Source organism: Centruroides sculpturatus, unplaced genomic scaffold (assembly GCF_000671375.1).
Source record: "Centruroides sculpturatus isolate CEXI.00-Female unplaced genomic scaffold, Cexi_2.0 scaffold487, whole genome shotgun sequence".
Classification (NCBI taxonomy): Eukaryota; Metazoa; Arthropoda; class Arachnida; order Scorpiones; family Buthidae; genus Centruroides; species Centruroides sculpturatus.
Genome location: NW_019384719.1, coordinates 538,970 through 562,334, shown reverse-complemented (window position 1 = coordinate 562,334; position 23,365 = coordinate 538,970). Strand labels below are relative to the sequence as shown.

The window sequence follows — 23,365 nt, the reverse complement described above, 5'->3', positions numbered from 1 at the left end:
AATTTTTTGGGAATAATCTGTATAAACTATGCTATAAACAAAAAATTGTAGGATTACTTACCGAGTGTGCACCATTCGACGTCGCCATTGCTTAAGCTTGTTTTCGTCGCGGAGCAGCGCATCAAATGGCAGCCGCGATTTCTGATGTTATTTTTCTACGAAAACTTCGTTGAACTTTGGAGACATAATTAATGTAAATAAATTTTATGGCCGTTGAATAAGAAATGATTCTTTCACAAGAAATGTATAAAATTAGTGCTGTATTAGACTTACGGTACCTAATTTACATACTGTACAGATGATAGTAAACTCAACTTACTTGCCTAAACTCTCCGTAGCATGGCGCTGGACGGCAGAAAGTAGTTCGGCCACCTGATGACATTTTACCGAATTATAGGAGTTTTTTTTACCATCATATAGGAATCCGAACTATAAGAACCCGTGTTATAGGGGAGTCGACCGTATTTATAACAAATTGGCTTATTATAGCTAAATAAACTTATTATGGTGATAATTTTTTATTTCATTTATAGCATATTCATGAAATAATATCAGAAAATAAATAAATCAAGAAAAAAAAGCACTAATTAAAATTTTTTAAGTCAACAAAACGCCACCTGGAGAAAAATATGTAAAACAGATGATAAACAAGACAGTGCCATCAAGTGCTGACATCTGTTGTCGATAAATGTTATAAAAATTGATATTTACTAGGGTAACGACGAATCGTTACCCTCATAGTTTGGCTTAACAATAGGAGGTAACTACTGATTGATACTTTCAGAAGCAAAGGGTTAATGCCTTTTTATGTGAATTTTTCTCTTAAATCAGTAAAATTGTTGGGATGACATCCACTCTATGTATTTAAATTAGTTATGCAAAAAATTTGAAAATAATATCACTTTCTAGAGAAAATACTGGTACAAATAAGTATCACCTCTAAGTCTTTATTCAAACTGTACCAGAAATCTAAAGGTTTAGAGTTGATACTTTGAAAATAATAACGATCATATTAAGGATTTACAAATGTAGTTAGTCGATTTGGCATGTGAACAGCTCATATAAGGATGGACTTACAAAATATAAGAGCATTTATACAGGGATTGGACAAAAATATGGAAACACCAAAAAACCTAACCTATTACTAAGCCCTAATACAGTGTAGGAAAGCCGTTGGCAGTCTTCTCGGAATTGATAAATACAGGTCCTGTATGGTTTTAAGGGAAACTTGTACCATTCCTCCTGCAAAATAGTGGCAAGTTCAGGTAACGATGATGGAGTTGGATAGTGATCACGCACCTGTCTCCATAGTAGACTACAAAGGCTCAATAGTATTGATGTCTAGTGACTGTGTGGCCAAAGGAGATGCGCCAAATCACTCTCATGCTGACAAAACCAGTCTTGGACTGTGTGAACAGGTGCCCTGTTGTCTTGGAACACAGCATTACCATTGGGGAGCAAACATTGCACCATGGGATGGGCACAATTGCCCAAAATGGTTACATAATCTTTGGCAGTAATATGACCTTGCAGAGTAATCATGGGACCCATGGAATACCATGATATATCTCCTCAAATCATCACCAAACCCCCACCATGTTTCACTCTTGGCAACAAGCAGTCTGCATTGTAGGCTTGGGACGGTGTTTGCCAGATGTAAACTTGGCCACAGGTTGGAAACAGTGTAAAACAAGGCTCATCCGACCAAATGACTCTTTTCCATTGCTCCATTGTCCAGGTTTTATGGCTTCGGCACCACATTTTCCTCTTATGTGCATTTGCATCACTGATTAATAATTTTGGAATTGCAACTTGCCCTGAAATTCCCTGCTTATGGAGCTCCCTTCGAACTGTTTTGGCACTGACAGGGTTTGTGAGCTCCATATTCAGTTCGGCAGTGACTTTTTCAGCTGTAGTCTTCTTATTTTTTGTCACAATCCTCTTCAATGACAGTCTGTCATGATCACTCAATTACACACTTTTATCCATGTTGTGACTTAGCAGATAATGTTTTTCCGCTTGTTCTGTATGCAGTATAAATCTTTGATATGGTGCCTCTTGACACACCAAACACTTCAGCCACCTTGGTTACGGAAGCATCCACCATAAGAGCACCAACAATTTGCCCACATTCGAATTCACTTAGCTCTGACATTGTGCACTCCCACCTACACAGAACACAGTTCTAACAATGACTGACATATGCAACGTATTGAGAGATTGCACAGGTGTTGTTAGTAGTCAAATACAACAGCACAACCTAGAGGCTTGGCTAGAATCAACATTTACATTCAACTATGCATTTCATGAGGAGTTTCCATATTTTTGTCCGACCCCTGTACCTTATCTGCAATAATGACTTTGTACATATATGGTCATAAATATAATGAAACTTTTTCTTTCAATGATTATTGTCTGCAAGAAATAGCTGACATACTTTCTACATATGTTTTTACAGGATAATATCTAATATTGTTGGTTTGATTTTGGTCTAAAGTGAGTAATCAATCCACTTTATACTCTTATGCATCTGCAATACAGTATGGCCTTAAGTACTGTACATACAATACTGTATATCATTGACCAAGCCAAAATTGGGGCCATTTATAATCATTTCTAAATATTTGATGATTACATCTTGATCTTATTGGTAGATGATTTTCTTTATTAATTTAATGCCTCACTTAGGTAATGTAAATATTCAATTGTTAAATAATCCACATAAATATGTAAATCTTGAATCTGTTCAGTATAGTACATATTTTTATTGTGTACTGTATATTTTAGTGTAAATTTGATATTCTTTAGATAATTTTTACAATAAAAAATTCAAATGACATCAAACTTGTTAAGATAAGGGTTCTGATTGATGTAAAAATGTGCATTGATTTATTTATTTGTTGAATGTAATTAATATAATCATTTCATGAAAAGTCAATGACTTCTAACATATTTAATGCATGTAATACATACAATAAATATTTTGACAAATATATTACAGGATGATCGTTATTTTTTAAGCGGGTCCTTGGATGGAAAACTGAGACTATGGAATATACCAGATAAGAAAGTTGCTCTGTGGAACGAGCTTGATGGGCAGACAAAGCTTATTACAACGGTCAGTTTTTGTCAAAATGGCAAATTTGCCGTAATAGGTTCTTATGATGGACGATGTATTTTCTATTATACCGAAGTAAGACAAAAATTATTTGTTTTCTTAAACTCTTCATCTTGTATTAAAAATTGTTATTAATAAAAATAAATTTTTTTTACAGCAATTAAAATATTACACACAAATCCACGTACGTTCCACTAGAGGAAAAAATGCACAGGGTCGAAAAATTAGTGGAATCGAACCCATGCCAGGAGAAGACAAGGTAAAAATCTGAGAAATTTTATAAAGTATTATTGCTAATTTTAAATGTATGCAAATGTTTTTTATTTATTAGATTCTAGTCACTTCTAATGATTCTCGTATCAGATTGTACGACCTGTGTGGTCTCACTCTGTCTTGTAAATATAAAGGTTACGTCAATGTTAGCAGTCAAATCAGAGCAAGTTTTAGGTAATTTAAAGAATAATTTAGAGTTATTAGCCATTTATTCACCTGATACAATAATGTAAAACAAAATTTATTTCAGTCATGATGGTAAATATGTCATAAGTGGTTCTGAAAATCAATTTATATACATCTGGAAAACTCATCATGATTATTCAAAGTTTTCCTCAGCCAGGAGAGATCGTAATGATTACTGGGAAGGAATTAAAGGTAAACGAAAGTATTTTTTCAACATTTGAAACTTCGTTATTAACACAAATTTCTATTTCAGCTCACAATGCAGTAGTAACGACTGCCGTTTTTGCTCCGCATCCTCATCTGATTTCTTGTCAGTTGGACCAAAACGAACAGCACTGTAGTACAACCGATGGCTGTTATGTAATTGCCAGTGCAGATTTCAGTGGTGCTATTAAAATATTTATAAATAAACCAAAGACAAAGTCTTCTGGTGCAACGGAAATGCCTGCATCCTAGTCTATTAGTAATAATATCCAAACATTCTGTACAGATATGTGTATTAATTAATAATGCAATTCAAGCTAAAAAATTCTGTAAATTTAAATAATTTTGAATGTTAAATTATGGCATTGTGAAAAATTTATGTAAATATATTGCATATTTAGTACATACTGCAGCTTTTTATATACATTGCTGAACAAAAATATAACTGGGCTGGTTTTTGTTAATAAAAAGAATTCTAGTTAACGTCTTACTGTCTTTGGATTAACAGTATTTATTATATAATATTTTAGAGATGATGTTTCACAATTGGCAAAAAAAAATTTTTTTTTACAGTATTTACAATTGCTATCTTTGTAAGTATTATGAATGGAATGAATTTGGAATTACAAAAATTGTATTTATGTATATACAAATGTTATAAGATTACATATCATTACATTACCCTTGTACTAAACATAGGAGAATTTTTTATGAAGTCATCTAAACGTTCGCAGAATAATTCACTTGTAATGGGTTGACCAAACTGCGATTCTGGATTTTTTATTACATATTCAACATAAATCTGCAGGAAAAAAAATTTAGTTAAAAACAATTATTCATTTCATTTTTTTTTAAACCATAGATTACCTGACGATATAACTCGTGCAGTAATTCTCGAACATTTCCCGCGGCAACGTCGGTGTTCAATACAAATTTCAATCCGGAAGGTGTTTCATAAAAGTTTAATTTATACTTGCTTGTACGAAAATTCAAGAAACCATCTTTACTAAACAAAAAATGAGATATTGTAAGATTAATATGTAAAATAAAATGTTAATTATTATTACTGTATTGTTGTATTTTATTGTACAGTACATTTATATATAAGTCTAATATTTCTGATTAGATTATATAATGCAAAACAATTATTTTTAATATTTACCAATCATTTGGTGATATTTTAGCAACAAAAGACTTGATAGAAAAGATCATACCATACATCAATTTGAATTCCTATATTATAAATAAGCAAAAATTGGTTGTTATTGTAATCGTTTAAAAAATTTTAATTCAAATTCTGCATCAATAACACTTACTTCATCTCTTGCCATACCAAACTGCCTTTTTCTATTCCATTCGCGATAAAAAATGCACATACCATTTTTATCAAATATATAAAGATTATAAATAGTCATCTGGATCTAGTAAAACATTCAAAAGTAATTTTATTCATCTTACAATAGTTTGCATTTTTATTAAAACTATGAACTGATTAACTACATTTCTTTTATCTAACTGAATATTTTCTAATCGCTATAAACCAAAAATGTTGCCAAATTGTAGGGGGTTTAGATTTAAAAAAAATAGATTTGAACCAAAATACAGGGCATTTGATTCACTTAGTTGAATAGCTAATAATGTTTTCATCTTTGTACTTTAGTGATTATAATTTTATTATCATACAGTATAAATGTTGTATAATTATTAAAATTGTACAACATTTATATGTTTAAAATAAACTTGGTTAAGTGTTTAAGAAGAGTCATCATATAAAAACATAATATATCTAAAAGAAAATAATAGAGAGGTATTTTCATATCATATCTTGGGATGGGGTAAAGATTAACAAACAAAATTTGGCCTAGTAGCTTGTGTATAAGGGGCATTAATGCTATCATCCATTTCCCAAAGATATTTTGTGAAATATTATTTTTAAGAAATTATGATTAACCTCAAAAACATACTTTATGAAAATTTTACTTCTTTTAAAAATACTTGTAAATGTATAACTTTAAATTAATCACAAAAATTTTAATGTAATACAGAAAAAACATTAGAATCCATCTTTTTAACTCATTTTATTGTTATGCAGGGGTGGAAATCTTTTGTCTGAATCAGACTTTTTCTAATATAGATAAAATAAATTTTGATGGTGAAAGGTCAAAGGAGTGGGGAAATAGGGGTCAGACTTACTGAAGATGTTATTTGCTATTAACATTTAAAATTTTTAATAATAATAATAATAATATAAAGAGGCAAAGTTTGTAAGTTTGGTTGTCTCCAAAACTACTCATCCGATTTCAAAAATTATTTCACCAATATTTAGAATGGACCTTCAGAGTGGACATAGGCTGTATATTATTCCATTAAATATTCATATAAATTAAAAGATATCATCTAGGTAAGCATTATATTTATATTTTTGGTGGTGAGGGGCAAGAAGCATACGTATATGAGATAAGTAACTGCACGGCACAGTTGCGTGGTCGGCGAGATATGCAGTGCACGTGTCCGAACTTGTAGTATATAAAGTTGACACTGGGAACGCATGCACACAAGTTTGCTTTATTCGAACTCTTAGTCTTAATGTTCATTTTATGTTCAAATTTATATTTATGAATGATTTGAGAAGATCAAACTTATTTTTTGAATTTAGTAAACTAGAAGAACCCAGAAAGGATTACCAAAATGTTTGTTATTTATCACTTAGTGGTACTATGCACTAGTTAGTGGTTGCTGTGAATCTTAATTATCGTTATCCCAGTGTGGTAAGCAGATATCTAAAAATTTTCTAATTAGTCTCGAAAGAGGGGGGGGACCTAATTCTTGCACTCGGTGAAAACAGGTAAGATCGGCTATAATCTAATGATCTTAATCTGTTATTTTCGTTTGAGCAATGCTGGGCTCACCTGCTAGTTTTTAATAAAACTCATCTCTACCCACAGAATTAAGCTTTTTTGCCATTCAATTATAATTAAAAATAAAAAAGTTTTTTAAAATAAAATGTCATAACAGCTTTTACACAACTCACTGCTAAATTTTTTCTGTTTTGTCAAAGAAGGTCTTTTAATCTCTAACATTTTCAGCCATATTTAAGTGATTAATGCAATTTTTAGGGTATTTTTGGAATGTTTTACTATTTAAACTATAATTCTAAAAGTTAGCTGTTGATATTGTCTCAGCTAATACACTAATTTCATAAACTTTCATTAATGTATATTTATGTAAAATCAGAAATTTTTAAAAATAAAATTACATACTATACAGGTAGAAACTTTTCAATGGTATTGCAAATTAATACAATTCAAATAACTTAATTTCAAAATAACCAGAAATAAACTGGATAATAAACAATTCTTAATTCACATAATTTGTCAAATTAGCATCTACAAAATAACATCCAAGAAACCGAACAGTTTCATGGGCTGTAAAAGTGATACTGATAAAGAAATGGGTACAAATTCAGCTCCGAATGAGGCAGTCGGGACATTATTAGAGCTGTAGACCATGCCCAAAGGAGCAAAAAATGCCAAAGAAACCAATGGTCTACACATGACCATTCGTGAAATAAAGCCCACCAAAACCAGCTATTTGGAATTTTTAAGACCCTCAAAAATGGGTAAAATTTAAAAGTGAAAAAATCCAGAACTATTTCTTAAAACAATGCTAAAAGTCAACTGTTTTCCACTTTACTCAAGATGACTAAAATCTCATAAAATGTGAAAAGTGCCATTGCACCAACTACTGAAACATTATTGGAATCTTGTGCTCCATTAACCAAGTTACTTGTTAAACATATATTCTCATTCGAGGCAAATATGCCATCAAGGGTCACAATTACAGACATAGTTCATTTGACATTTTGGTCGTCTAGGGCAGTGTTCCGCAACCAATGTGCTGTCACAAGCTGAAAGGTGTGATGTGAACTTTTACATATTCTATTAATTTCAGGCTTCATTTATATATTTTTATCACAGTTGTTATGTTTCTTATGCTTCTATTTCATTCACTGATGAAATAAGATGATGTTAAAGCAATAAACACATATGTCGTCCCAGTACTCACTTATTCTTTTGGAGTTATACATTGGACTCACACAGATCTTGAGCAACTCCAAATTAAAACAACAACAACACTAAACGTGAACATCATCATCCTAAATCTGCCATAGAAAGATTAACCCTTCCACCTAAAGATGGCAGACGTGGCCTGATCGACATAGTTAACCTACACTACAAACAAATACAGACATTGCGAGAGTTTTTCTACAAAAAACAAGAAACATCAAAGTTACATAAAGCAGTAATTCTAGCAGACTCAAATAATACATTATTAAATTTACGTTCACAATGTATGGACACAACACAACATATAAACAGCATAGACACCATTAAGCAATCATGGGTGTGAAAGGTACTGCATGGCAGACATCCCTATGACCTGGCCCAGGATTTTGTTGACAAAACTGCATCAAACAGCTGGTTAGTGGAGAAGCCCCTTTGGGGAGACGGAAGGATTTATAATTGCCATACAGGATCAGGACATAAATACTAAAAACTACAGAAAACACATACTCAAAGATACAACAATCACAAATGACACATGCAGAAAATGTCACATCATGCCAGAAACTATACAACACATCACTTCTGGTTGCAAGCTCTTGGCACAGACAGATAATTTACATAGACATAATCAAGTAGCAAATACATCAAGAGCTTGCAAAGAAACACAAATTATTAGACATCAATGAACCATACTACAAATACTTCTCACAGACAGTATTGGAAAACAACATGCACAAAATGCACTATGACAGAGTTATAATCACAGATAAAACAATTTACCACAACAGACTAGACATCACACTCATTGACAAACACAATAAAATCACATACATTATAGACATATCTGTTCCAAACACTCACAATGTACAAAACACATGCACTGAAAAAAATCAGCAAGTACACAGAACTCGCCCAGAAAATAAGGCATCTACGGAGGATGGATAGGGTGCTTATTGTACCTGTCGTTCTCTCCTGTACAGGTATGATACCACACACACTACACAAAAGCCTGGGAACATTACAATTGAGTAGAAATACATACATCACACTACAGAAGGCCACTATATTGAATACATGCCACATTGTTAGGAAATTCCTGAATACAGACACACACACTGACACACTTATTTAATTTTAGTTCTGTTTTGGTTGCTGTGCCTTGACTCTGGTCCGGCATAGTACACAGCCACCGGTGTGAACCGAGTATAACTCACAAAACCCAACATCATAATAATAATAATAATAATAGGTTTATGGCATTACAAAATTTCACTAATAGTATCATATAATACATTTTTGAGGGGAATAACATTTTGGTGTGCCATGTTGAGTCATGTCAAGTCATAGGTGTGCTGCGAGTAGAAAAAGGTTGTGGAACACTGGTCTAGGGCAGTAATATCCAAACTTTTTTGATCAAGTACCCCTAAGACAAAAATAATTATAAGTTGTACCCCCTATAACAGGGGTGGCCAACAGTTTTTGTCCCTGGGCCAAATTGGAAAGATAACTTTTTTCACGGGCAGAACCAGAGGCTGCCCTAGGAAGATTTTGATGTGGTGCGAGATCTCATTGTGGTGTCACCCCATAGAGACTGAATTGTATATAGAGATTACAGATACATTTTTCACATTATCATGCTTTATCAACACTCTATGCCAGGGGGTGTCCAACCCGCGTCCCGCAGGCCACATGCAGCCCAAGGCAAGTTCCAATGCAACCCAATAAATGTGTAAACAAAACCGACAAACATTTTAATTTATTATTATTTATTTATTTAAACAGCATAAACTCAAAAAAGAAGTTTCACAAAGTCGTAAACCTTCATTCATATTTTATTTTTGAGTGGAAAGGAAATATTTTCAAATATTTGGAGATCTGTAAATGAGGAAGGATTACTAAATAAAGCTGGAGTTGTGACTCAAATTTGGGAAAAGGAGGGAAAGGAGAGAAAAGACAAAAGATAAAAAGTAGTGAGAAAGGTTAAATAGATCTTCTGTTATGAAAATATTGACCCTTAATTTTCCAACCTTTCTCACATCTTCATCTTTTGTCCTTTCTTTCCTTTCCCCGCATTTGGGTCTATAACCCACTGAGTCACAATTCCAGCTTTATTTAGTATTTCTTCTACCGTTGCACAATTTGGCTACATTGCACAAAATGTGGCTATGTTTTTTCTTCTTTTGTTTGATGTAAAAATTATTATTTGGTGCTTAGGCTACTTTTTTGGCTACATATTATTTATAAATATATTAGCTGAATAAAAATGCACTTTAAAATGGTGCTTTGTCACTTTTTATTAATTACAGACCCAAATAAAACAAATATTTGTGTTTTTCAAATAAATTTTCATTTGTCTTTTTTAGATAAACAAGGTAATAAATGAATTTATCTATTTCTAAGTAAAAATTGAAAGTGTCTGTAGAAGTAATTTTTTAAAATATCCTTTTTTGTGATAAAGTTTTAATACTTATTATTATAATCTATACATGTTAGTCCTTAAATATACTTGTATATTCAGCCACAAGTAAATATTATATATACTTGTAGCCCAAAACTCCTTGACTTCTTCCAATGTGGCCCACAGAAACAAAAAGGTTGGACAGCCCTGCTCTATGCTGTATTTACAAAATTTGTAATGGTGGGTTAACTCTAAACACACAGTGAGTCAGAATTTTTCATCAAGCTATTTGGACTTCAATGCCTAATATTGAAACATTGATTGCAGTTCACATAGATTCATTAGATGGGCCGGATCTGGCCCGCGGGCCTTATGTTGGCCATGCCTGACCTATAATATAATAAAATTTGCTAAATTTCCACTATAAATACATAATTTCTACTATCTGCAATTTGAATTTTTTCTTTGTATAATTGCAAGTGATCATGAGCCCACTTCTTCAGGAGGACAACTGTAAGATTAGACGGACTGTGGACAGGACACACATACAGTATTTTGAAGAAAAACTTGGCATACCCCACTTTGGAGACTGCTGGTCTAAGGGATTTGCAATTGCAGCTATGAATGAAGGGTCATTCAGAGCTGCAATCTTACCTATTGATGTATGTACACTATCTACCACAAAGTACTTGGACACCCCTGCAAACAGCAACATACAGCAACATGCGGTGTTCTAATACATGTCATGACTGCTGCAGATAAAAATCAAGTGGGAAGGAAAATTGGCATCAGTTGCATGCAAGATGCCACGCAGTTTGGATCTGTCTGATTTCAAAAAAGGTGTAATCATTGGTTATCACAGAAATGGCCGTTCCATACGTGATATATCCAGTGAGCTGAAGTACCCAAAATCGACAGTGGGCTACATGATTCTCAAATGGAAGGTAAGTGGTAATGGTCAGAATAAGCCCCGACCAGGCAGGGTCACAAAACTGGGAGTTAGAGACTGACGGGTGCTCTCCAGAGAAATTCAGAAGAAACACACCCAACCGATGGCCCACATCCATAGGGAGTTTCAAATGGAAGCTGGGACTATTGTTTCGATGAATACCATCTGTAAGGAAGCCATCTGCTCGGTTATCATGGACATGCTTCTGCCCACAAGCCTTTCATCACTAGGACCAACAGCGCTGTTTGGCTAGTTTGGTGCAAAGAACATAAACAGTGGACTGTAGAACAGTAGAAACAAGTTCTCTGGAATGACGAATCCAGGTTCACCCTCTTCCATTTGGATAGCAGATTCTGGGTTTGGCGTCTGCCTGGAGAACGCCTCCTGCCAGAATGCATTGTGCCAAGAGTGAAGCTTAGCAGAGGTGGAGTTATGGTATGGGGGTGTTTTTCCTGGTATGACCTGGGACCCTTGGTCACAATTGACGGTAGGCTCAATGTCAATGCTTACTGCACTATTTTGGATAACCATGTGCTTCCTACGTTGTGGCAGTTTTATGGGTTGGACTCATGTTACTTCCAGGATGATAATGCCAGCTGTCATGTTGCAATGACCACCATTGCTTGGCATAGTGACAATGAGGTTAAACAAATGGATTGGCCTGCTCAGAACCCAGACCTGAACTCTATTGAGCACCTCTGGGACAAGTTGGAGTGTTGACTGAAGGGATGTCCCACTGCCCGAAATTGGTGAAGGAACTCATATGCCTTCTCAAAGCCAAGTGGAAGGAAATATCGCCAGTCGTCATACAAGGACTAGTGGAGAGTATGCCCCTTCTCTCACAAGAAGGGTCACAGCTGTAATCTCTGCCTGTGGAGGTTCCACCAACTATTGACGATGAATAAACTTCGTTTTTCTGTTTTATCACAGGCGTCCAATTACTTTCTGGCAGATAGTGTATGTGTGTATGTATTTATATATGTATGTATGTTCACTTATTCATCAATGCCCATGGGCTGTTGGTGTCATTCAGAGCTAGAATCTTACCCTGTATTTTGTTGACAAAAATGCATTTATGGATTAAGAAATCGCCGTTTTAGAGTATGCCCACGACCCTTAATTTACGCACGAGAGTGCAATCTTTTCACGACAAATCATCAATTACTTAATGTGTTGTCAGTTGACGTCATAATACATGGTCTCGTCTTATGGAAACAACAAGGAAATTAACTCAATCCAATAATATCCATATCTTAACGTGTTTTATTAATTGTTATTAGCACTATATAAGTTTAATACAGTAATTACTTAGATTCTGTAAACATAAAAATCCTAATTGTACATAAAATAAAACTTACCTAGCGACTCTTCCTACGGCGAATGGACGACGAATGAAGTGTTGCCAATCGTTCTTCTTCCACATTTCGAGAAAATTTATTTGAATAATAATTTTAATAATAATAAAATCTAATTTAAATCTTATAAATGTAATTTAAACTAAAACACAAAAAATAAATAGAAAAAACAAAAATTTGTAAAACAATATTACGCAGTTGGCAACAATTATTTTATTTTTTAAAATCGTCTGCTTATCTCGAAGAAAACAAAATGGAAATTTCACAAAATTTCCGAGTTGATAAAATAAAATCGAACATCGAAGAATTAAGCCGCGGTATTTTTATATATATTTATAAATTAAAATATAAACTATTTTTTAAAGGAATAATAATAATAATAAATTTCAGTGGGGCATTTTAACTTCATGGGGCTTAGGCAAATTTGAGTTGGGGGCCCATGCACGAGATTTTGAGATGTTAGTTATTTTTCTACGGGGGGAGGAAATATTTTCTTATAAATATCGCTTTGGGGCTTCTGGCAATTTCCCATTTTTGTCCATAGAATAACGCGCCACTGGTCAATTTCTTTTTGATTTTACGCTGTTAAACCCATTTTAAATTGAATTTATAAATATTGCGCGTGTAAAAGATATGATTTATTGTAATAAACTGTTATAATAATTCACTTGCTAGTCACCATCTTGTGAGAACGCTCAGAAGTAAATTTATTTTTTAACTGATTCCATTCTGTGGTACTAGGATATTTTCTAGCAAGCCCATTATGGGTTCGGCCGGGCCCATAATGGGGCGGCCGAACTCGTTTTTTTTTCCGGGTATCAATATGCCATGTGCAATTTTCTTGTGTGTGTGTAGTTGATAGCAATCTTTTGTCTTCTTGTAATAGAATAATTCATTGCAAGAAGTAAAAAATGTGTTGAATTATAACATAATTCGTAATAAGAATTATGGCAACTTTCAATATAACATAACTGGCAGAACTACCGCAGTCGGACCAGTTATTTGAAAATAAAAAAATTTTAATCATAGAGAAGTGAATAGCTCCCAATCAATTATATTTCTTTCAGATTAAACTATGGTAATCAAAATCTTCTTTCATACAGTATCAAAATTAAATTTAAAAAGTATGTTGTTTAGGGAATAAGTCAACAATTTCAAGAAACTATAATTTATAATACATTAACAAAATTTTTCAATTGACACATTTAAAAAGAAAAAGAACTTTAAAAGTTTATATTTCAAATTTGTGGGGCTGAATATTCCAAAATAACATTTATCAATTCTATATTTAATATGAATAAACAGAAAAATGTTATTTTGCAGGCTGTTCTATTGTCTGAAACTGAACAGTAATTAAAATGCATTAATATTTATCAAGAAATTTTTTGGATCAAATAATGGATCCATGACTTCTTTTCTATCTATCATTCTTTGAAAATGTTGACAGTATTGTTGTTTCTTTCTTTTTTTTATTTCCCGTCTTTATACTGTATACTCCTTACCCAATGTAACAGAATAATCCTAATACAATAAAGTTTATTGATGATGATGATATCCCCTCTTTCTTTCTAGATATTTTGTCATCCTTTTTCCCTTTGTCAATTTTTTTTACTTCAATTTTGCATCTGACATCTTCCTTTTTTATCTTGTCTTTTCTTCTTTATTTCTTAAAAATTTCTGTATCTTATTTTTTAGTCAATGTCCATGTTTCAGATAAATATGTCAAAAGCAAGATAAAATAATTCTTAGATGACATAAAATATTTAACTTTTTATTCTTAAAATCATGATTAATTTAAATCATGTATTAATGCATTTATTTCATATTTTACAATTATCATTACACTATTAAGAATTGCTATGCAAAATTTATGATATGATTTTTCTTGTAAACTTGATGTTTTTGAGAAAGATTTTTTAAAAAAGAATGATATACTCTCTACTGTTGTAATAAATTCATCTTTCTTCATATATTTACAGTTAAACAAAATCTTGAAAAAGAAGTGCAAATTTCTTATACAGCCAGAAGAAATTTGGAAATGCAGGTTGAAAGAGGTATAGTAAAATATTTATTTTTCAATGATTTTTTTTATATTAAAAAACAATATCTATCAAGAACTTAAAAATATTTTAATAATAATATTTATTACTATTACTTTAACAATTTATAATTTAAATTTCAGCTAGAATAAAATTTAATCAAGTATCTGATAATCATACTAAAATGGAAGGTAAATTATAAATACTGCTAAATTTTAATTGTTTTTGTAATATACATTCAAATTTAAAAAAAAAAATTTTTTCTGCAAGTCAAATCTTATTTTGGACATTGTTATTAATATTGTAAATAATTTTCATACATGTAAAATACCTAAATATAAGTCTATTGTCAATTTAAAATTAAATTAAACATTTTTGTTTATCAGAAACTTAGTTTAGTTTTCTACTCTTCATTTTTATTTTTGAAAATAACATTACTTCAATTCTTTAAACAATATTTTATAATACAGTAGAACCTCGAAAACTCGGCTCTCGATAACCCGGCACTCCGGATAACTCGGCCACATCCTGGCAGGGCAAAAAAATCCTTAGTTAATTAATTTTCATTATAGACAGCTTTATAAAAGTATAAAAGCTCTCATAAAGTATTTTTCTGAGGTCTGTCTTATCAGGTAAATTACTGTACATAGTGCATTCATTAATTTTCATTTTCATATAGTAAAGGCTCTATGCCTTCATAAAGGACGTACTTTTCCTTTGTTTAAGGGTATTTGGGCAGTTTATTCTCTGTTATATTCTCAAGTAAACAATACATACAAGTACAGTACAGTATTTTCTGAGGAAACACTCGTACTTATTTTTTTAACCCCATTCCCGATAACCCGGCATTTTCACAAACTCAGCCACCCTTCGGTCCACATTAGGCCGAGTTTTCGAGGTTCTACTGTATTTTAAAACAGCAATTTCATATGTAATTAAATTTTTGAGTAAAGTTCTCATGAGTTTATAGAGAGATAAATTTAGTTTATTCTAAAAATTTATCTTAAACTTGAAATTAATTATTATAGTTACAATATTGGGTCTTATATCAATTATATTAACCAACTGTTGTATGATTTAAGGATAAGTTTAAAACATTAACTGTAGAAAATTTTTTAATTACAGAAACATTTAAAGTTGCAAAATTTAAAGCAGAACAAATGGATAATTTATGTGAAAGGTAAGGCTTGAGAAATAAAAATAATCATTTTCTCATATACTTAAAAACCAACAATATCAAAGTTTATTAGCTTACATCATTTATCACCTTCTCAAGTACTTTTGGGCAACCAAGACCATCATCAGGAGAAAGAACACTGAACTAATTTGACTGCAAATTTAAATTATAATCGGACAAAAATACATAAAAAAATTAGTATATATATATTTAAATTAAAATGAAAGTGTTAATTAAAACAAATGAATGTGAAAGAAGGAGTTAAGAGGAGTGTTCAGTAACAGTAAAGTGTTAAATTAATTAAATTTAGAAATAGTGTGCCATGAGATTGAGGAAAGTTACTAAATAACTTTCAGATTACATGAGAGTACTAAAGTAAATTTGTCTTTTCTTTTCTAATTAGTAATTGGATAAGCAAACAGACTTTCAGCATTTTATTGGATGGCCTGATGATTAAAATTCACCAGGTCTTTATCATACAAAAAAGTTTATCCTTTGTTGAACAAGTATAATTATTATGGTGTGGTAGAGTATATCCTACTCAGTTAATTGTGGTACCTAGTGCTATGCCTGACAGCTGAATGGCTGAGACAGTTAATTAAGGAATGAGTCTACTGATCTGGAGGACTTGGATCAGATCTGGGAAAGCAATTGCAGGAATTGTTTGGGAAACTGCCTTGAATATGTCAGGCCTCATCTCTCACCATTCAGCCAATCCCATTGTGGGCCTGGTCAAGCTCATGATATATATATGGAAAAAAAACCCTCTTACTGCCCACAGGGCAAAAAGAGTAAAAATAAGTTACTGGTTGCAGTGTTTGTGAGGAGTGGCTGATGTCCTTGACAGTAATCATCTTTGAGGAAGGTATACAGATGGTGTCACACTATGACAAATGTCTGAATTTATACAGCAATTATGTTGAAAAATAGTTTATGTATGTGTGCAACTTTTGCATATAATAAATAGTTTTCCTTTTTCCCTGTTTTATTTCATGCCTTTTGGGCAAGAAATAAAACAAAAGGTTATTTCCAAATAGTCCTCATATTTTCATTTAGCAATTCTCTGTAGGGTATATGCTAATACATAAGAAATTACAGTAAGATGTATCCATTTTATGTGATTAGAGATAGACTAAATATACATAAAATCAAAAATGATTTTTTTTATCGATAGTAAAACTTTTTTGTAATAAAAACTATGTAATTTCATATTTTATGGGTGAATAATTTCTAGAAATTTATTTTTTCATATTTTTCTTTAGTGAAAATAACAGAAATCAAGAATTGAGAAGACGAATAGATGAAATTAAGCAAAAACTGAAAGAGGAACAAAACAGCCAAATTGAAAACCTGTAATTATTTCAATTTTCGTAAAGATATTTTGTTTATTAATAAAAACTACATCTATATTTTATATTTTTTGTTTTCAGTTCAAAATTTGAAGAAAAACTTGATAGCCTGACTAAAAAATTTATCAATAGCATTTCATATTATGTAAGTATAAGAATACAAATTTTTTGTTTCCAACAATTCTTAATTCTATAAATATTGGATTTTCTAATGTAGAGTGTTACAATATCGAGGGAACTTTTAGGAACACAAAGATCAATTAATAAACCATCTGTTTTTAATACATATCATATTCTGATAAAACACATTTCTAGTGTATATTAATAATGAGATTTGTCTCGTCATTCTTTTCACAAAACATTTACAATTCAAAGAGAAAGACTTCAAGACTCAAATGAACTAACAGCAAATGTATAAATTATAAAAATCTCATACTTTAATATTTATTGCCAAATGATCTGCTTAATTTTATTGGACTTAGTTGCCTATCTTTAGCCAAATTGCTTTGATTTTGTTCTTTTTATCACTATATCAGTGTATTTCTATTAATAGGACTTATCATACTGGTGTACAAGATTGCAGACTCACAGTTAAACAGATTAAAATTGTTTTATTTTCAATTACCATGTAATTGAAAATAAAACAATTTTATTTGAGATTGCAGACTCACAGTTAAACAGATTAAAATTGTTTTATTTTCAATTACCATGTAATTGAAAATAAAACAATTTTATTTGAGATTGCAGACTCACAGTTAAACAGATTAAAATTGTTTTATTTTCAATTACCATGTAATTGAAAATAAAACAATTTTATTTGAGATTGCAGACTCACAGTTAAACAGTATGATAAGTCCTATTAATAGAAATACACTGATATAGTGATAAAAAGAATAATTTTGATTAAATTAAGGACATAGATGCATATTAATTAAATGCTTTGATTTTGATTAAGAAACCTTAATATAGCCTAATAAAATCTGGCAGATCATTTAGCAATATTAACAGTAAATGTAAATTTTATATTAAAAAAAATCATCTTATTATTTCATCAATATTCATTCTATATCATCATTGCAAATTTTTCTTTGTAATTTCTTTTCAATCATTGCAATTTAATTTTAAGCTCTCAATCTGGAAAATCCTAAGCAAGACTTTTTCGTGTCAATCATGTCACTCAAACCCACAATGAGAAAAAGCAATTGACTTATCTAGGTCAATTTGGACTTATAAAAATTTATAATCTGATCAGACTTGAATCTGGATCCTTTAGAGTGGAAGCTAGTGCTTCTTTGCCTCAGTCATTGTCTGTTAGATGTCAGTTATAGAGCATTTATTTACATTAAGTTTTGTGTTTTCATATTATTAAATTTTTTGGCTGAAATTTTATTATGCAAAACAGAAATGCATACACATTCAAAATAAGCTCTAACTGTAGCTACACATCTGCCTATATCCATATCACTTGTCAAATCAGTCCTGGAAGTTATTTTTGAGATTTATTTATGCAAGTACTTTTAATATGATTTTCATTACATTAATAGCAGTGGTAGATACAAACGGGCTTAAGCTCTCTTCACTGACATTAAAAAAAATTAAAATTTATTAGTTCAAACTTCAAAATGTTTTTAAAAATATGGTTTATTGGACTATCTGCAACACAATTGTCATTCACATGTTAATAAAAGATACTTATTAATTATTCAAATATTTTTAATATGTGACATGGGCCCTTTGGCTCCAACACTGATTAACAGTGTAAATTCAGTTTATTTTTGAGTCTAGTTGAAGTTGCCACCTTTTCACATCATCTAAACTGGAGATTATAATGAAAAAAAAAAAAAACTTGCCATTGTGAAAAACAAAATAAAATATTCTGCAATTGCTTTTTATCTTATGATATTGTATAATATATATATAAAAATAATATAAAAAGAGTTTTTCACTTATTAATTACAAATAAACATACCTGTAGTTAGAGAAAGTTGCCTACCTGAAAAATATATAAAAAGAATTTAAAGTTTATATTTTATTGTTTCCTTTATTTCTTATTTTAGTGTTTTATAAAGATGTTTGGTTGATTTTTAGTTGGCATTATTCTTACAATAAATATTCAAAATTTAAATTCTTAGGGAAATAATAAATTGTCTACTTTATGTGAAAATTTCAGACATTCAAAACTAAAATATAAAAAGGCATGTAATTTTAAAATTTATTTAATGAAGATATAAGTTAATTTTTAGATACTTTGTTCTTTATGAAATTGGTTTATTTTGATGAGATAAGGAAACACAACATGAAGTCAATTTGTTAAAGGACTTCTTTACATGAAGAAAACCCATGCTGCTAGCTGTTGATCATGTGTAAACTCAAAATTACCTACCAGTATACAGTGCATCCAGTAATCATTAGTGGGCCAAAAAGAAATTGAAGAAACAAAACTTTAAAAAAAGTTTCAAAACACTAAAACTAGTACAGTAATATCATAGTGTTATGAATTTTTATGATGTTAACTGAATATTCAATAATAAATATATCTTCTATGCATTCAAAGCTAGAACTATTTAGAATAAGTAAGACAAAACTTTTCACACTTTGTTTCTAGCAGTTTAATCACTAAGTACAAACGTTTTCGGCTGTTTTGAATGGCCTTCTTCAGGTACAATAAGGTCGGTTGGAACGTCGATTAGCAGATATTTAGATGCTTTCACTGTTTACAAAGGTTACTAGTGACATCATTGTTGATAATAAAGTTTAGACGATATCAACATTGTTAATTTTGATATTATTATCTAAGGTGTGCAAATGGTGTGCTATATTATCAAGAATGACATCACTAGTAAGAAGAAACCTTTGTAAGCAGTGACAGCATCTGAATATCTGCTAACCGATGTTCCAACAGACTTTATTGCACCTGAAGAAGGCCATTCAAAATGGCTGAAAATGTTTGTACTCAGTGATTAAACTATTAGAAACAAAGGTTTTGTCTTACTTATAATAAATATATCAAGATATCGTATTTTTCCTTTTTTTTTTTTTGTAATTGAATTACAGTCAAAAGTTTTTGTATTGATTTTAGATAGAAGGAAATTAATTGCATCAATTCTGTGTATTTATTTTATCTAGTTGATATAAAGTTAAAACCAATGGTCTATGTTTTACATGAATGAAATTAATAATTAAAAATATTTATTTGAAGCCTAGTGTTTCTGTGACAAATAGGAACTAAAGGGTAACTAATTATATAAGATAAATGAAGTGTGCAATGCCATAATGTTGTAAATGCCATTTTTTTCTAAATACATTTTATTGAAGAATTGAATTCTAAATGCAGTGTTTTCTGCCACAAAAGAATATTGTGGCAATATTGGCAGTGTAAGTAGCTATATTTTGAATATGAATTTATGTGAAAATATAACGTTTAAAGTGCCAGAAACAAGCTTTTGACATTTTACATGCCAAAAGTGTGACTTTTGGCATGCAAAATGTTGTGGCTTATATTTACATCATTTTGATATTCCATAGAATTTGTAACCCAGTGAGTTTTTACCATTTTATTCTAAAATTGTAAAATTCATTCAGTAGAAAAAATGTTTTTTACCTCTCCTGAAGTTTCTTTTTTGGCATTTACAACATTATGACATTGCACGCTTCAAATAATGTCAAAATAAATGTACAGTACAGTACATTTTTCTCACTGATCATAAAACAATCACAAAAAATGTTTGTTTATATTAATATTACTTTGAAATAATCAAACATTATCCCAGGTAATTTACTATTAAATATTGCACTTTTATCTACTTGCTCAAGTCTATTGTTAGTCAAAACTTTTGGCAATTCATGTCAAAATTAAGTTAGTTAAGTTCAATCTCTAGAACTATTTACCAAACAGATCTACCAATAAGTTTCTTAATCAATAATTCAAATATTTGGTTAAGTTTTAAACTAACTGTTTTAAATTGTGTAATACAATTCCAAAGCTGGAGAAATCTTAATTAAACCAAAATTGCACAGCCAAATTTTCAAAACCAAACTGGCACATAAATTGGAACTTTATAAATCTGGTAAGAGGTAAAGGATGGATGTCCTTCCTGAGATATCCTAGACAAATCATTTATGGAAAATTCCTTATCCAAACACAAACTTTGGTCCCCAACTCCAGAACAGGAGGCCGATATCTTTACTACCTTGGCTATCTCACTATCTGTTCAGAGAATTACAATGCTAAATTCATCCTTGTGATTCTCTCCAAATTAAACATCACAAACATATATTTCTATGTTTTTTGTCAACTCCAGCACATAGATTATGCACCCATGTCTTAAGTTTTAAGCATTGAATCATGTTTTTTTCACAAACTTCTACACAAACATTACAAAAACAATCGCTTTTCTTTTTTTTGGCTTTTCTTTAATTTTCATTGTTTGTATCTTTCAACTGATCATTTCTTTTTATTTTCTGTTCTTGCCATTGAGCCTCTAAAGTGTATAAAGATAAGGAAGGGCTATCTTTCATGAATTTATAGAATTGTTTATTCTCTGCAATTCTTTTTGTGTTAAAACAATGTGGTAATGTATATTTTTCTGCCAATTGAAGTGCCAGTTTAGGTCAGTTATAGGAAGCCCAAAGAAGCATGATTCCAAAGAACATGATTAATTAACTAACTCTTTCTTCACATTTTCAGTCAGATTTTTAGACCTTCCAAATTTTGATTTTCTTATTTAATCCTCAAAGATGACTTTGTAGAGTTGGTTTAGCAATTTCATATTGTCTGTGTGCTTCATTAAACCCAATTTCACTACTACATAATTTGCCTAATGCCTCATCCATATCTTATTGTTTCTGACTATTATAAATTCATTTTGACACATTTATGGTCTATAAAAACAAAAACATCAAAATCAAAACAATATTATATGTTATTGAATGCATTGTCTTACTTCTATTAACACTTGGCAGGTAAAAGTTAATAACAGAGAGAATAATTCCTTAAATCGTACCAGTACAATTTGGGAATCTTATGCGGCTATGACTTAAGATGCAACGAATTACATTCAAATAAACATAAGAAAACACTGAATAAAGCTATTACTATTTTGTTTCAAGTAAACAACTATTTAGATACTACAGAATGAACACTTAAAAAGAAACACAAATTTATCAATAATTTACTTGCTACAAAGCTACCAAATATATATAGAAAGTTTTAAGAAAACAAGAGTAAACTTATTTGTTGTGAAAATTTGTTAGTACGCCATCAATGACAGATACTACGTTAACCAATATGATTGACTGAAGTGTACATCTTATTGCTACTAGAACCACTATTGCTGCAGTATTAATTTCAAAATTTAAAAGGTACGATTTAGGCAGTGATACAACTTGAACAACCTTACCCTAATTTCAGCCAATTATTATTGTACTCATATTATATGCAGTATGATATGAGTACAATAATAGCTGTATACTAATATATACATATAATACAATATATTATATGTATATATTTTGCTATTATTAGAGAGATTCATCTTTAGAACAAGAAATAGTAGAAACAGAAAAGAAACTTGAACAGAATTTGAAAAGAGGTAAGAACAGAACTTACTTTCGATATTAATAAATTTATTTTTAATTTAAAATATACCTGATAATTGTTTTATATTATTCCTACAGTTGAAAATGTTGAAAAAAAAATTTCTGATGTTGTCAGTGAGATTGAAAATTTGAATGAGGAAACAATATCTGATGAAGGGGTGCCATTTGAACAAAGAAATATAATATGGTTTGAATATATTTGTATTATAATTGAACATTGTCTATTGTAATGTAATATCAATACACCATTCATGTGTATTTGCCTGTGTTTTCATACTTTATGGTCACTCTGTATAATGTATAAGGTTAAATTATTTATATTAATATGTAGAAATATTGATATCTTAAATCTGATATTAAAGTCAAACAATTGCTGGATCATATTGGGCTATATTACTTAGCATTTAATTAATAGCAGTAGTAATATAACCTGATTAATCCAGCAATTGTTGGGCTTTAATTGATATTAATACATCAAGGAATACATTTTGTTCCCATAATATTTTAAGAATGTATAAAGTGACACATTTTTGTTCATTTCTGCAATAATACCTGTAAGTCAAAATATTCCTTTAAGTGGAGTAAATAACTAGATAAAACAACTAACTTTTAGAATTGCTGTACAAAAAGTATCATTTCATTCATTTTATAT

The 23,365-nt window shown here is 30.7% G+C and overlaps 3 protein-coding genes across 5 annotated transcripts in view; 2 read left to right on the top strand and 1 right to left on the bottom strand.

Moving 5' to 3' along the window:
• Positions 1-4,247, top strand: part of LOC111627990 (WD repeat-containing protein 44-like) — a 7,822-nt gene extending 3,575 nt beyond the window's left edge. Inside the window, exons 2-6 of the mRNA XM_023371697.1 lie at positions 3,002-3,193; positions 3,276-3,377; positions 3,450-3,565; positions 3,642-3,769; positions 3,831-4,247. Coding sequence (XP_023227465.1) covers positions 3,002-3,193; positions 3,276-3,377; positions 3,450-3,565; positions 3,642-3,769; positions 3,831-4,033 — 741 coding nt within the window. The 3' untranslated portion in view covers positions 4,034-4,247. The remainder of the gene's footprint in view (positions 1-3,001; positions 3,194-3,275; positions 3,378-3,449; positions 3,566-3,641; positions 3,770-3,830) is intronic.
• A 77-nt stretch (positions 4,248-4,324) lies between these two features.
• LOC111627991 (trafficking protein particle complex subunit 1-like) lies at positions 4,325-12,614 on the bottom strand. Of its 2 annotated transcripts, none has more exons than XM_023371699.1 (5): positions 12,554-12,614; positions 5,098-5,202; positions 4,944-5,014; positions 4,649-4,787; positions 4,325-4,583 (listed from the first exon to the last, which is right to left on the bottom strand). In XM_023371699.1, the coding sequence occupies exons 2-5, from the start codon at positions 5,194-5,196 to the stop codon at positions 4,455-4,457; spliced, it is 438 nt and encodes a 145-aa protein (XP_023227467.1). In that variant the 5' UTR covers positions 5,197-5,202; positions 12,554-12,614; the 3' UTR covers positions 4,325-4,454. The 2 variants fall into 2 exon arrangements, with proteins under 2 accessions (XP_023227467.1, XP_023227468.1); XM_023371700.1 differs by lacking the exon at positions 12,554-12,614 and adding an exon at positions 12,243-12,536.
• Positions 12,615-12,758: 144 nt separating this feature from the next.
• Positions 12,759-23,015, top strand: LOC111627985. 2 transcript variants are annotated; one of them, XM_023371689.1, is made up of 8 exons: positions 12,759-12,867; positions 14,530-14,604; positions 14,733-14,780; positions 15,715-15,769; positions 17,029-17,118; positions 17,197-17,260; positions 22,640-22,706; positions 22,792-23,015. In XM_023371689.1, the coding sequence occupies exons 1-8, from the start codon at positions 12,804-12,806 to the stop codon at positions 22,941-22,943; spliced, it is 615 nt and encodes a 204-aa protein (XP_023227457.1). In that variant the 5' UTR covers positions 12,759-12,803; the 3' UTR covers positions 22,944-23,015. The 2 variants fall into 2 exon arrangements, with proteins under 2 accessions (XP_023227457.1, XP_023227458.1); XM_023371690.1 differs by lacking the exon at positions 14,733-14,780.
• The last annotated feature ends 350 nt before the right edge of the window (positions 23,016-23,365 follow it).

What these genes read in the sequence shown, in the direction of transcription:
- LOC111627985 (XM_023371689.1), top strand. Translation starts at nt 12,804, where the DNA reads ATGGAAATTTCACAAAATTTCCGAGTTGATAAAATAAAATCGAACATC. An exon ending in TAATCATACTAAAATGGAAG is followed by an intron (nt 14,781 to 15,714) that starts GTAAATTATAAA and finishes TTTTAATTACAG; the next exon opens with AAACATTTAAAGTTGCAAAA. An exon ending in TGAACAGAATTTGAAAAGAG is followed by an intron (nt 22,707 to 22,791) that starts GTAAGAACAGAA and finishes TTATTCCTACAG; the next exon opens with TTGAAAATGTTGAAAAAAAA.
- LOC111627991 (XM_023371699.1), bottom strand. Translation starts at nt 5,196, where the DNA reads ATGACTATTTATAATCTTTATATATTTGATAAAAATGGTATGTGCATT. An exon ending in TTGGTATGGCAAGAGATGAA is followed by an intron (nt 5,015 to 5,097) that starts GTAAGTGTTATT and finishes TTTATAATATAG; the next exon opens with GAATTCAAATTGATGTATGG. An exon ending in TGCACGAGTTATATCGTCAG is followed by an intron (nt 4,584 to 4,648) that starts GTAATCTATGGT and finishes TTTTTCCTGCAG; the next exon opens with ATTTATGTTGAATATGTAAT.